General features: G+C 46.6%; 1 protein-coding gene across 1 annotated transcript in view; it reads right to left on the bottom strand.

The window, feature by feature from the left end:
• Positions 1 to 3,366, bottom strand: part of CLMP (CXADR like membrane protein) — a 68,590-nt gene extending 65,224 nt beyond the window's left edge. Inside the window, exon 1 of the mRNA XM_059867105.1 lies at positions 2,855 to 3,366. Within this exon, the coding sequence (XP_059723088.1) occupies positions 2,855 to 2,882 (28 nt within the window). The 5' untranslated portion in view covers positions 2,883 to 3,366. The remainder of the gene's footprint in view (positions 1 to 2,854) is intronic.
• Positions 3,367 to 14,664: the final 11,298 nt, after the last annotated feature.

The following is a 14,664-nucleotide window of genomic DNA, read 5'->3' as shown; positions in this document are numbered from 1 at the left end:
AAAAAAAAAAAGCAAGACATCCCTGGCAGTTCTGTAGATTTTTAGTGCAGAAAATCAGCAGAATTTAGCCAGCATATCAGACCCCCAGCCTCCTTGTGTTCAGGAGGCTCCAGGAACAGGGAACCCCAACATTTCCTTCCTTTTCCCTGGACTGGTTCTATTATTGCTGAACAAAGCTGGACAAGGAGCAGACAGGGCAGGTAAAGCTCAGGTAAAGTTCAGTGCCCACTGCAGGACCAGGAAACAAAACATTCCAGGTTTTGCTCTGAGTTTTGAGGACAATTCTCCCCTCACCAGCACTTGGGCAGGAGAGGCTGAGAAAGCTGGCTCCAGGTGAGGGCCAAGTGTCTTTGTTGGGCACTCCTGTGTTCCTGTCCTTGTGGAGATGCTGAGGACACGCTGATAATTTCAATTCTCCATCCCAGGAAGGATTTCTGCCTTCCCCAGCAAACAGCTGCCCTGTGAGAGGAGCAGCAGGTTTGTCTTTCCAAAGAAGCTGTGGGGCTGCTGGGGGATAAAACCAGCACTGGGAGAGAAGAAAGAGTGGAAAGGATTCCACGGAGTGATGAATGGAGAAAAATATTTGCTTTTACACATAAACTTTAGGTTTGCTGAGAAATGAAATTGGACATTGAAAGATGAAAGAAACAATGGGAAAAAAACCCCTAAATTCTGTCAGAATTAAAAATTCAAAGGGAGGGTTATACATTAGAGGGGAATCTCTGGGATCAGGTGTTCTGGGGAGTCTGAACCTCTCAAGTGCCTCAGAAATGGGGAAAGAGAGAAGGGAAATGTGGCTGGAAATTGGGATAAAAAGGAGGCTGAGTCCTCCAAAAATGGGAGAGACCCCAGGGGAATGCCCCATGGCCTCTGCCTTGGTTGGAATAAAGTTCCAGGACTGCTCTGTCTCCTTTTTGGACATCAACCTCTGGTGTTTGGGGATGGATTTTCCCAATACTTGTAAACCAAGTCAATTGATAAAGCCACGGGTGTTTTATAGATAAAAGTAGCAAAGGTGAGTTGCTGTTGTATTACAGACCAGCCCACCTTCTCTGCAGCAACACTTTGTTCCTTTCACTCCAAACCTTCCACAATTGGAACAGTCAGCAGCTGAACAGGATCACAGACTGCAATCTCCATCAGCAAGGTGAGCAACCCACCCCCTGTGTCCCCAATTTCCACAGAGCCACTTCCCGAGGGGCTGAGCTGCTCCTGGCCCTGCTCTCTCAAGCACTCCCACCAGAGAGGCACAAATGAGGAGATGTGCAGGGCACAAGGTGCAGCCTGCAGTGCCCACATCCCCCAGCACAGAGAAGCAGAGAAACCTCCGAGATCTACAGAGAGAAACCTCGGGGCCTGACAGAGAGAAACCTCGGGGCCCTACGGAGAGAAACCTCGGGGCCCTACGGAGAGGAACCTCGGGGCCCTACAGAGAGGAACCTCGGGGCCCTACAGAGAGGAACCTCGGGGCCCCACGGAGAGGAACCTCGGGGCCCTACGGAGAGGAACCTCGGGGCCCCACGGAGAGGAACCTCGGGGCCCCACGGAGAGAAACCTCGGGGCCCCACGGAGAGGAACCTCGGGGCCCCACGGAGAGGAACCTCGGGGCCCCACGGAGAGGAACCTCGGGGCCCCACGGAGAGGAACCTCGGGGCCCCACGGAGAGGAACCTCGGGGCCCCACGGAGAGGAACCTCGGGGCCCCACGGAGAGGAACCTCGGGGCCCCACGGAGAGGAACCTCGGGGCCCCACGGAGAGGAACCTCGGGGCCCCACGGAGAGGAACCTCGGGGCCCTACGGAGAGGAACCTCGGGGCCCTACGGAGAGGAACCTCGGGGCCCCACGGAGAGGAACCTCGGAGCCCTACAGAGAAAACCTTTGCTTGATTGACAGCAATCCCCAGGGCCAAAGCCACTTCTCCAGTTATCAGCAGCTGCACAAACGTTGAATTTGATCACCAAACCTCCCTCTCCAGTCCACATCCCACATCTGGCAGCCTTAGACTGGGCTGTCCCTGCCACAATCCTTTTGAGCTGTTCAAAGATCCCATTTCTGCCTGTGCCCCTGCCCTCAGCCCCTCCCAGGGAGGCAGAGCCCAGCCCCCTGAGTCACACCTGTGCCAGGTTCCAGCAGGTCCTGGAAGGGGCAGGCTTTGCCCAGCCAGGGCTGGTGCTGCCAGCAGCACGGGGTGAGCAGGAGGGAGGCACAGCTCCCTGCAGGAGCCCCTCACACACCTCAGGGCTGCCAGCTCTTTTCCCTCCAGCTTTCCTCCACTCTCCTTTCCCTTCCTCTTTCCATTCTCTGCTCCTCAGCTAATCAGCCCCTCTCTCTTTTCTCTCTCTCCTTCCCCCTTCTCTCATCCCTCTCTCCCCCTGCTGCACTCCAACACATCTGTTTCTAATCTCAGCCACCCCTTGCAAACAATAACTCCTTTTTCTTTTCAACATCTGAACGCCCAGTGCCCAACAATTCCACACAGTTACACAAATTTGACACTCTGCCTGAGACAAAGACATTTTATTCAACCTTGTTTTGCCCAAGAGCTCTGAGCCCCTCTCTCCTTTATCCCTGAAAAGCTCTGCTCTCTTCAAACAACAAACACACATTCCCAAATGAATCTGACCAGCACTTTTTAAAATTAACCTGGATAATCAGAGATCTCTGGCTGTCAACCTGCTCATAAAGCCACCAGAAAAGGATCAGAACTCCCAACCCCACTGAAATTTAGAGGTTTCCACAAAAGTTTCCCCGTTACAAGCCCCAACTCACCAGCAATGAATTCCAGGCACACGGAGCAGACTCGTGGAAGTTGGATTAAATAAAAAGCCAGCAACACCAAAAAAAGCCAACCTACCTAAGAAGAGGATTGAAAATGCAGACATTCCGTCTCCCAGCAAGAGGGACTCGTCCTCCCTTTCTCTTCCTCTCTCCCAAGGACAGCAGGCAGACCTGCTCGGGGTTCAAAGGAGTGCCTCTGGAATGCACTGGGTGTAATTGCATCCATGTGCCAGAAAAATCACCAACTTCACTCTTTCTTCCCTCCTGCTATTCATCCCCTGCTCCGTCTTCCACCCAGATCCAGCCCGATGGATTTCTTTATATTTTTTGGGGCTGCAAATTCAAGGCCCCGGGAGTTTCTGGGGGAGAAGCAGCACGGAGAGGACTTCACATCTACGGCAGCACAGAACAATTTTGCCTGTCTGGAGAGGAGAGAAGCAGGGGGAAAACACTGAGCTCAATGTTCACCACATGGCTGCCTCCCACTAGAGCCCCTCCCTGCCATCAGCTGAGATTAATAGTGAACAGCAGTCATGTGGGTGAGGTAGAGCTGATTTCTAGCAAGAATACAGATATTTAACAGAGAAACAAGAGCATTTCTCCAGTGGCAAAACAGTTAAGTTTGGAGGCAGCAAAAAAAAAAAAAAAAAAAAAAAATCCAGCATGGAAAAAAAAAATCAGATTCGACACTCAGGGGTTGGAGGGAGACTCTTGGAAAAAGCTCCTCAGGAGGACAAACACACTCCCCTGGATGCATTAGCTGTGGGCTCTTTTCTGCACTGGAAATTGAAGATTTCAGGCTTGGTGGAACCCTTGCCCTCCCTGCTGCGTGGTTTTCTTTTTGTGTTTTTAGGAGGGAAAGAAATCCCTGAAAAACAGATTGAATTTCTTGTCGTAGCTGCGCTTCACCGATGAGGGCAAAGCTCAATCAAGCAGAAATTGGTGGCCACGGGCTGTGAGTTTTAGCTCCCTCCCAAAGGGCATTTTAAGGCACACAGAGACACCTTTAGAGCCCAGCTTCAGCCTCACCCTCGTGCAGGGCAGCAAGGTTTTAAGATTCCCTCAGGTATGGCATAAAGAAACACCCAGCACGGAGAGCAGAAGGGAAATAAAGAGGATTTACCCACCTCGGTGCCTCGGAGCACAGAGCAGGAATTCCTCCCCTCAGAACAGTTATGAAAGTGTTTGTAAAGCCTGGAGGAAGGCAGCAAACCACGGGCAAGGCTGCCAGCCTGTGGTTTGGGACATCACACTCCAGTTTTCCAAGATTTCTTTCCTTTCCCTGGGTTACTCCACCCACACAGCATTTCTCTGTACTTCCCCCCCCCCCCCCCCAAAAAAAAATCAGGGATAAAATGCTGCTCTGCCTCTCCAGGGATGAAAACAAAGCCTGTGCAGAGCCAGGAGCTGGGCTTGGTGATTCTTTCGGTCACCTTCAGTTCAGGATTTTGGTTTTTTTATGAAATACAGAAATATTTCTGGAGCCCTCAGCGAGGGGCACGACTCCTGGCAGCTCTGGAGGAGTTTGGTGTTGATGACAGAGCTCTGTAGGTGTTTATGGGAAGACAACAAAGATCAAAACCTAGATCTTGGAATCCTGGAACCAAAATCTGGATAGATCCAGAGAGAATAAAAGGGATAAAAATCATCTTTCTGCACCCAGTTCCATCCAAGTTTTGTTTGCCCCTCCCAGCCCCAGATGGACACAGGAGCAGCATTTGGCTCCTCCTCTCCAGAACTGATTTTCTCTCTGGATCACAACATTTCAAAAAGCATTTTTATCTAACATAGACTGGTTATCCAACTCTAATCTAGATTAGGTGGATGTCACAGCTCCCACAGAGCAGCTCTGTCCATCCCACAGAACCAAATTCCAGGATTCCTCCAGAACTTTTCCCCCATGCTTGACCAAACCTGATTTCCTTAATGAATGCACCTAAACCCCCCTTGATTCTCAGAGCAGGACACGAATCAATGGAGAAAAATTTCATTTTTCTGCAGGCCAGGCAGCACTGAGCCTGTCTGTGTGCATTAGGAGTGTGACAGAAGATGTCCCTGGCTCTGCTGTGAATTCCCTGATGGATTTAATGGGATCAATTCCTCCCCAGGGAGAGGCAGAGGAGTGCTGGCACCCTGCACTGCCTGCCCACCTCCCCCAAACAAAACTTCATTTGTAAATAAGGTTTCAAGTTTTAAAACTTTATTTTTAAATAAAGTTTTGTTTGCTCCTCTGTCCTGGTTTAGGGCAATTTTAGGAGAAAAACTTCCAAGGGGTTTCCCTCTAAGGTGTCAGGAAAATTCATCCCCAAACACCAGAGATTGGTGTCCAAAGAGGAGACAGAGCAGCCCTGGAACTTTATTCCAGCCAAGGCAGAGGCCATGGGGCATCCCCTGGGGTCTCTCCCATTTTTGGAGGACTCAGCCTCCTTTTTATCCCAATTTCCAGCCCCATTTCCCTTCTCTCTTTCCCCATTTCTGAGGGACTGGAGAGGTTCAGACTCCCCAGAACACCTGATCCCAGAGATTCCCCTCTAATGTACAACCCTCCCTTTTAATTTTTAATTCTTACTGAATTTAGGGGTTTTCCTTCCCCATTGTTTCTTTCACCTTTCAATGTCCAATTTCATTGATCAGCAAACCTGAATTTTATTTGTAAAAGCAAATCTCTTTTTCCATTCATGACTCAGTGGAATCCTTCCCGTTGTTTCTTCTCTCTCCCAGTGCTGGTTTTATCCCCCAGCAGCCCCACAGCTGGTCAGGAAAGACAAATCCCTCATTCCTCTCAAAGGGGAACCCTCTCTAAGGGGATTTCCTCTAGAAAAACAAATTCACATCCCACGGGGCCGGGGTGTGCAGGGGGAGGAGGATGGAGGGTGAAGAGGGAGGTTGTGCATGAAAAATCTCCTTTTCTTCTTCCTCCTCCCATTCCAGAGCCTGTTCCCACACCAGCTCCTCCTTTGGGGATTCTCCCTCTGGTTTGGGCTCCTGCAGGAGCAGGACGGAGGTGCTGCTCAGCCACACAGCCTCTGCTGCTCCTCTCTGCAGCTCCCTGTGCTTCCAGGAGGGAGAATTCCCTCCAGGAGGTTTGGGACAGCTCTCTGCTGCTGCCCCGTGGGAGATGGAGCAGGAATTCTCACAGGGAGAGCAGGGAGAGGGAAACTGATGGTGGAGAAAAGCATTAAAGCAAAACTTTTGTAAAAAACTGTGATAAACTGAGCTAGTTTTTCAGTATTTCCGAGTTCCTGTACTGCTGTTGACAGAGCCCAACTTTTAAGCTCAGATTAAAACTCTGGCTGCAGAAATCTGCAGAAATCCTCTTGGGCATAAACCAGTTTTTTTGGAGCTGCCTTAGTTTCAGCTCCTTGACATTTGGATGATGGAACCTCTCAGAAAACACACTCCCTGAAATCTGAAATCTTAAATCTTAAATCTGAAATCTTGTCTCACATCCCAGGAGCCTGCCCAGCACAGTTTAATGTGATTTTTTTACCCCCCAGCTTTGTGGGGACTCTTTCTCTAATCCCAGGTGATTTTTTTGGTTAAACAATTTATTCCTTTCACTCTGCTCTTCCTCCTCCAAGGAAACACCTCCTGGAGCCTGAGCTGTCCCCAGAATTGCAGAGCTTCTCATTCTCTTCTCAGAGGTGTTTAATGTCCCCATCACCCAAAACTTACCCAAAAGCTCCATTTTCTCCCCAAAACTCCCACTGTCACTGCTGACTCCCCCCTGGTGCTGGTTCCTTTTTGTCCCTTCTCCAAGACTCCCTTCCATTTCCCTATATTCCAAGATTTCATTTCCTTCTACATTCCTTCACTCAGTTTAATGATCTGAGCAGCTTCTTGATAAAATCACTAAAAGAACAAAAATTCCTTCATCACTTTGAATCTCTTGAGCAAAAAAAAAAAAAAAAAAAAAAATTCTGCTCCATTTTTGGGACAACAAATAAAACACCAAAAACCCCAAATGACACAAACAAGCCTCAAAACAGACAAGAAAAAAACGTTAGGGGAGAAATGAAACCCTTCCCCCAGATTTCTTTTCACAATCAGGCACTGGAGGAAAGGCTGGTTTGTGTTTTGGGGGAGCCAGAGCTGCTTTGTAGAGCAGCTGTTGAAGGAGCTCTCCTCTCTCAGCCAGGCTTCAATAATTGATTAGAAAAGCACAATTAGTCGTTTGGTGTCAGTAGGAGAATATCCTTCAATGAGGCTCAGCACTCACAGTGTCAGAAATGTATTTGAGGGAAGAAAACCCCTAAAAAATCTCTTTACTCCAGCTCAGAGCCTCAGTGCACAGAGCTCCAAGGTTTATTTTTATTTGTTTGTTTATTTTTTATATTCTTATTTTCCTCTGTGAGGCTGTGAGACTCGACAGAGTCCAAGGAAATTGTTCCTCACACAAAGAAAGAGCATTTTTAATCTCCTAACTGATGCTTCAAACCCAAAGAGCTGAGCACAAACCTGTTACACTGAACCTTTGCTTGAAACTAAACCAGCTCAAAATCTACAAGGCTGAAATTTATCACCATAAAATCTTGAAATACTTTTACAACACCAGACCTTTGCTGACCAGCCAAGCTCTAGGAACACTCCTGGTCTGAAAAATGCACCAAGGCATCGTAGGCAAAGAAGAATTTCTCTTTTCCTTCAAGTTTCAGGTCCCAGTGGTTCAGGGGATTGAACAGGGAATAAGTGGCCAAAAGAAAAAAAAAAAAAGGCTTGTAAACTTGAAGGTCATAATTTTTTTATTATTATTCATTAATTTATATGTAATAAGAATGAATTGATGTATTGAAAATAATGAATTTTGATTATTCACGAATTAATATGCAACACTAATAGAAAGTGTTGGAGGAAAAGCTGAATAAAGGAGGAGGAATTCAGTTGTTTCTCTTGTATTTCTCATTTATTCAGTTTTTCTCTTGTATATCTCATTTTTTCAGTTTTTCTCTTGTATATCTCATTTTTTCAGATATTTCTCTTGTATTCCTCATTTGTTCAGTTGTTTCTCTTGTATTTCTCATTTTTTCAGATATTTCTCTTGTATTTCTCATTTGTTCAGATATTTCTCTTGTATTTCTCATTTTTCAGATATTTCTCTTGTATTTCTCATTTGTTCAGATATTTCTCTTATATTTCTCCTTTACTCAGTTGTTTCTCTTGTATTTCTCATTTATTCAGTTGTTTCTCTTGTATATCTCATTTGTTCAGTTGTTTCTCTTGTATTTCTCATTTTTTCAGATATTTCTCTTGTATTCCTCATTTGTTCAGTTGTTTCTCTTGTATTTCTCATTTTTTCAGATATTTCTCTTGTATTTCTCATTTTTCAGATATTTCTCTTGTATTTCTCATTTGTTCAGATATTTCTCTTATATTTCTCCTTTACTCAGTTGTTTCTCTTGTATTTCTCATTTATTCAGTTGTTTCTCTTGTATATCTCATTTGTTCAGATATTTCTCTTGTATTTCTCATTTGTTCAGATATTTCTCTTGCATTTCTCATTTATCCACCCCAGGAAGGGCGGGGAGGCTCCAGCAGGTCATTTCCCTGTGGGAATGCTCCCTGGGATTCCCACACCTCTGCTCTCTCCACTTCTGCTCTCTGTTTAATTGTGCTGCTCACCCCCAGAGGAGCTGCTCTATAATTAATTAATTAATTACTCCAAACCACACTTTGGTTTGCTGCACCAATACGTACAGGAGGACAACTCTGAGGTATTTCTTTTAACATTTCCTGAAATCCCTGAATTTTTTGGGTGCCTAAACTCAGATTTTTGATATTTAAGGAAGGTGCCTTCCTTGGAAGACCTCAAATTGTCACATTTATATTTTCTGAAAAATCCCTTCACCCAGGATTTCTCTCCTGGAAAGCTGAGAAGCCTCAGAGAAAAGGAAAACAATTTTATCTCATTTGCTTCTCCTCTGTTTTACTCATGTGGAATGTGTGTGGAGATTGTTTATCCAACAAGAGATTGTTTAATTGGTTTCTAGTGTGAATTATTTTGACTTATTGGCCAGTCAGGGCCAAGCTGTGTCAGGACTCTGGAGAGAGTCAGGAGTTTTCATTATTATTTTTTAGCCTTCTGTAAGTATCCTTTGTGTATTCTTTAGTGTAGTTTAGTATGGTATTCTTTAATATAATATATTCTGTAAGTATCCTTTGTGTATTCTTTAGTATAGTTTAGTAAAGTGTTCTTAAATATAATATATTCTGTAAGTATCCTTTCTTTATTCTTAAGTATAGTTTAGTATTCTTTAATATAATATTGTATCATAAAATAATAAATTAACCTTTGAGAAGATGGAGCCAGATTCATTATTCCTCCCTTCATCTGGGGCAACACAAACACAATATCAAACCTGTTAAAAATGACTTTATCCATCACAAAATCCTGATTTCCAGCCTGGTTTTAATGAGTTCAGGTGTCCGTGTGCTTGAAGACCTGCTGGAGCTCCTGCAGGGCCTGGCCCAGCCCCACGAGCAGAGGAGCTGCTGCACACTCATGCATGGCTGAGCTGCACCGTCCCTCAGCTCTGTGCTGCAGCTGCTCCAGGCCGATGTCCTGCGAGGTTCTGTTGAAATGATGCCAGCTAAGATCACCATTTAACGGGTATTACTAATTTAATGTGAAGTGCAAAGGACTGAGGGCTCCCAGAGCTGCTCCTTCAGCTCCCATCAGGACTCCAGCGTGGTCACCGGGGCGGTGGCACTGGCTGAAGGACACCTGGGAAGCTTCCTGCTCACTAGTCATGATATTATCATCATTTTCTTCCCTGAACCTTCTCTGACAGTCCCAGGTGCACCAATCAAAGCCATTCAAACACCAGAGAGGAGAGAGGAAACCTGGAATGAGCACAAGGGATCTGCTCTTAGAGGTTCCCCTGTCTGTGTTGGAGGAGTGGATGAAATTCAGCCCTCCCAAGGGCTGGAGCAGTGGAATGAAAAGGCAGGAACAGAGCAGGAAATGTCTCATCTCTTCCCTCATGCTGCCCTGTTCTCCTCTGGGCTCTGAGCGAATTGTTTGGGCATTGGGGCAGCCTGGAAGAGGCAGGAGTGGGGTCAGTGGGAATCATGGGAATCATAGGAATTGTCACTGTCAGATTTCTGGAAAAATCCCTTCACCAGGATTTCTTCTCCTGGGAAGCTGAGAAGCCTCAGAGAAAAAAGAAAACAATAATTATCTGATTGCTTCTCCAGTGTTTTGCTGCTTTGGAATGTGGTTGGAGATTTTTACCAACTGGTCATTGTTTGATTGGCTTCATGTGAATTGTTTTAATTTAATGATGCCAAGCTGTGTGGGACTCTGAGGAGAGAATCATGAGTGTTTCATTATTATCTTTTTAGCTTTCTGTAAGTAACTTTTCTCTATTCTTTAGTGTAGCTTGCTATCATATATCATATCATATCAGATCATATCAGATCAGATCATATCAGCCTTCTGAGAACATGGAATCAGATTCATCTTTCCTTCCTGCATGAGGGACCCAGAAAATACCAGGGAAAAATTCCCAGGGAATAATGGGAATATTGGGATAGCAGCTCTTTCCTCCCAGGAGGCAGGAGCTGAGCAGGAGCTGCCCCTGCTGCCCCTGGCAGGCTCCTGTCTGCTCTGGTTTCACAGGAACATCTCTTCTGACAGCAGATCTATTTCTCTCCTCTCTGAGGCTCTGGAGCCAGGCTCCTGCTGGAATTCTCATTTCAGATCAACACACTGACCAATCCAGTGCCATTCATGTTCTGAGGGAATCCCATTCCCCCTTTTCTCCTTCACATGGGGCTGATAAATCACCCTCAGGAGCTCCTGGTCTGTTCCTCTCCTCCCCCCACCTCCTGTCACCATTCCTGGTTCAAGGGTTTGGAGCAGCCCTTGCCATGCTGGGAATGAATCCTTATTAAATGAATATTTCTCCAAGGTCTCCCTGACTACTTGAACCTGGATTTCTCTGGATTAGAAGGAGTTCAGTCAGAGCAGATAACCAAGATGAGTTTGCTCCTGTTCCTTGGCAGCCAAAGGACAATGGCCCAGCATCTCAAAGGAAACCCATTGTTTTCATGGTCCCAGCAGAAAGGCAAGAAGCAGAAGGATCTCCTTCCCCTGTGCACAGAAATATTCATGAAGATGTTGAGATGGCTCAGCTGGAGTGAGAGCACTCCATCAATAAATAAAGAGCATCAGGATCTTATGGCATTAGAGAGGAGAGAGCGACATCTCCTTTGCTTTTATTTCCTTCTACTTTGGAGCATTCACGTTAGAATATTCAGCTCCAAGTGGCACTTGGAGCACGGTGCTGAGGACTGGATTAAAAAAGGGAATTTGTGTTGTGCTAAAGGAATCCATTAAGCTGAGAGGGGGCTGTGGGAGCCAGCCCTGAGCCCTCTCCATGGGCTCCTCCCCTGAGAGCAGAAATCCTCTTCTGTTCTCTCCAGCTCCTGAAAGTGGCTGTTTTTTCTTGTGAAGGATTTCAAAGAGGACACTCTGCCCATTCCTGGTGAGGAGAATCCCATCAGGACTGGGTGCTGGCCTCACAAATATCCCCTGAGAGCAGAAATCCTCTTCTGTTCTCTCCAGCTCCTGAAAGTGGCTGTTTTTTCTTGTGGAGGATTTCCAAGAGGACACTCTGCCCATTCCTGGTGAGGAGAATCCCATCAGGACTGGGTTCTGGCCTCACAAATATCCCCTGAGAGCAGAAATCCTCTTCTGTTCCCTTCCAGCTCCTGAAACGGGCTGGTTGTTCTTGTGACAGAATTGCAGAAGGCACAGGAGAATCCCATCAGGATTGGGTGCTGGGCTCCCAAATACCCCCCAAGAGCAGAAATCCTGCTCTGCTCCCTTCCAGCTCCTGAAATGAGCTGATTTTTCTGGTGAAATAATTTCAAAGAGGACACCCTGCCCCATTCCTGGGGAGGAGAACCCCATGAGAATTGTATTCTGGCCTCACAAACACCCACAGAAAGCAGAAATCTCCTGTTCTCTGCTAGCTCCTGTTTTTTCTTGGGAAGGATTTCAAAGAGGACACCCTGCCCCATTCCTGGGGAGGAGAATCCCACCAGGATTGGGTGCTGGGCTCCCAAACACCCCCTGAGAGCAGAAATCCTGGCTGTGTGCAGCTCCCCTGAGGAGGATCATCCCTGGAAGAGGAGGAGCAGTGTGGAGGGAGGGCTTTGGCAGCAGCTCCTGTTCCCAGTGACTTTACCTGAGGTAATCTTTTCCGCCAGGCTGGCTCTGACATTAAAAATGGAAGAGGCCAGGGACATTTTCCACCCAAAGCTCAATGGAAAGTGGCAGGTGTCAGATTTTTGCAAATTTCTTTCTCTTAACTCAGAGGCTTCTGCTGACAGGGATGTGAAGGCTCCAACCTGGAAAAGCTCCAAACTCAAACATTTTTTTTGGTGAGAGACTTAAAATGCAAAATATTTTTTAAAGGTGGCGGGGAGGGGAAAGGACAGAGAGGTCAGGAATGGAAATTGTTCAGCGTGGGGGAGAAATGTGGTTTGTAAACTGCAGCACAGCCACTCATGTTAGGAAAATCCATTCCCAAACACCAGAGGTTGATGTCCAAAGAGGAGACAGAGCAGCCCTGGAACTTTATTCCAACCAAGGCAGAGGCCATGGGGCATTCCCTGGGGTCTCTCCCATTTTTGGAGGACGCAGCCTCCTTTTTATCCCAATTTCCAGCCCCATTTCCCTTCTCTCTTTCCCCATCTCTGAGGCACTTGAGAGGTTCAGACTCCCCAGAACACCTGATCCCAGAGATTCCCCTCTAATGTACAACCCTGCCTTTTCATTTTTAATTCTTATGGAATTTAGGGGTTTTCCCCATTGGTTGAGGTACTTGAGAGGTTGAGACTCCCTCATATGCCTGATCCCAGAGATTCCCCTCTAATGTATAACCCTCCCTTTGAATTTTTAATTCTTATGGAATTTAGGGGTTTTTCTTCCTTATTGTTTCTTTCATCTTTCAATGTCCAATTTCATTTATAGCAAACCTGAATTTTATTTGTAAAAGCAAATCTCTTTTTCCATTCATCACTCAGTGGAACCCTTCCCATTGTTTCTTTTCTCTCCCAGTGCTGGTTTTATCTCCCAGCTGCTTTGGAAAGACAAATCCCTCATTGCTCTCACTCAGAACACGGTGCCTTTGCCAGGAACACGGAATTTCCTTCTCCAGGAGCAGGATTTTCCTTCTCCTGGCACGGGAGCAAGCTGCTCAGCAGCAGCCCTCTGGCTCACCCCTGCGGGGCACCAGCTGCACCTCCCGGTGTTGGCAGGATCCGAGCCCTGCATGCCGTGGGTGAGATGATGCTCGGTGTCACTGCTCTGCCCCCAGATGAGGAACAGATGCTGCAGGAAAGCGGATCCAGGTTTAGGTGACTCATTTCCTGCTCCTAACAGAAACCTGACAGCTCTGGCTTGGGCAGCGCTCGTGTCTTTTGTCAGGGCAATGAATTTCAGGGAATTAATCAACCTGCAAACCAGGGCTTGGCTGAGATGGAGTCTTTAGGGCTTGGGGCTGTGCTGAATGAAGGACTGAGTGGCTGTGCTGGGACTGCAGAGTTCGGGCTGTGAATGGGTGACACACACATATTCTATGAAAACCTTTTCCTGAGGATTTTTCTCTTGAGAAGCTGAGAGGCTTCAGAAACGAAATGCAAACAATAATTATCTGCTGCTGAGGAATGTGGCAGGTGCATCTTTGATTGGTCTCATGTGGCTGTTTTTAATTAATGGCCAGTCACAGTCCGGCTGTGTCGAGGCTGTGAGCAGTCACAAGATTTTATTATTGATTCCCTTCTTTGCCAGCCTTCTGATGAAATCCTTTCTTCTACTCTTTTAGCATAGTTTTAGTATAATATATAATATAATGTGTATCGCAAAATAATCAATCAGCACCTGAAACATGGAGTCAAGGTTCTCATCTCTTCCCTTGTTGGAGTTGTCTGCAAATCCCACAGATGGGAGCTCCAGTCCCAGGGGAATCTCCCCATCAGCCGCTGTCCAGGCAGCTCCAGGCAGCCACATGTGAGGAGTGTGTAAATTCCTGCATGGAGTGTGTCAATTCTTGCAGGAGTGTGCCAATTCCTGTGAGGAGTGTGTAAATTCTTGTGAGGAGTGTGTCAGTTCCTGAGAGGAGTGTGTCAATTCCTGCATGGAGTGTGTCAATTCCTGCAGGAGTGTGTCAATTCCTGCAGGAGTGTGTCAATTCCTGCAGGATTGTGTCAATTCCTGCAGGAGTGTGTCAATTCCTGCAGGAGTGTGTCAATGCTTGCAAGGAGTGTGTCAGTTCCTGCATGGAGTGTGTCAGTTCCTGCAGGAGTGTGTCAATGCTTTCGAGGAGTGTGTCAATTCCTGCATGGATTGTGTCAATTCCTGTGAGGAGTGTGTCAATTCTTGTGAAGAGTGTGTCAATTCTTGTGAGGAGTGTGTCAATTCCTGTAGGAGTGTGTCAATTCCTCTAAGGAGTGTGTCAATTCCTGCATGGAGCATGTCAATTCCTGCATGGAGCATGTCAATTCCAGCATGGAGCATGTCAATTCCAGCATGGAGTGTGTCAATTCCTGCATGGAGTGTGTCAATTCCAGCATGGAGTGTGTCAATTCCTGCAGGATTGTGTCAATTCCCACCCTGGTGGGAGTGCTCTTCCCTCTCCAGTGCTGCCTTAGAGGAATAAAATCAAACGTTGAAACTTTGGTTGAAGAGATGTAGAGCTGAGGTGTAACCTGGAATTTTCTGGCTCCATGTGCAGGAGAACTCCTGTGCATTGATGTTTTTGGAGGAAGCTGCTTTGCTTAATAACCAGCAGGAGTTTGCAGCTGATTTCTGCACACTGCCTGAAGGGATTGGGGAAAAAAACAAACTATTTTCACTCCAAGAGCTGGGGAAATGAAAGA

This window comes from Haemorhous mexicanus, chromosome 24, assembly GCF_027477595.1.
Source record: "Haemorhous mexicanus isolate bHaeMex1 chromosome 24, bHaeMex1.pri, whole genome shotgun sequence".
Lineage (NCBI taxonomy): Eukaryota > Metazoa > Chordata > Aves > Passeriformes > Fringillidae > Haemorhous > Haemorhous mexicanus.
Note: the sequence above shows the minus strand (reverse complement) of the source record. Positions and strands in the feature narration are given on the sequence as shown.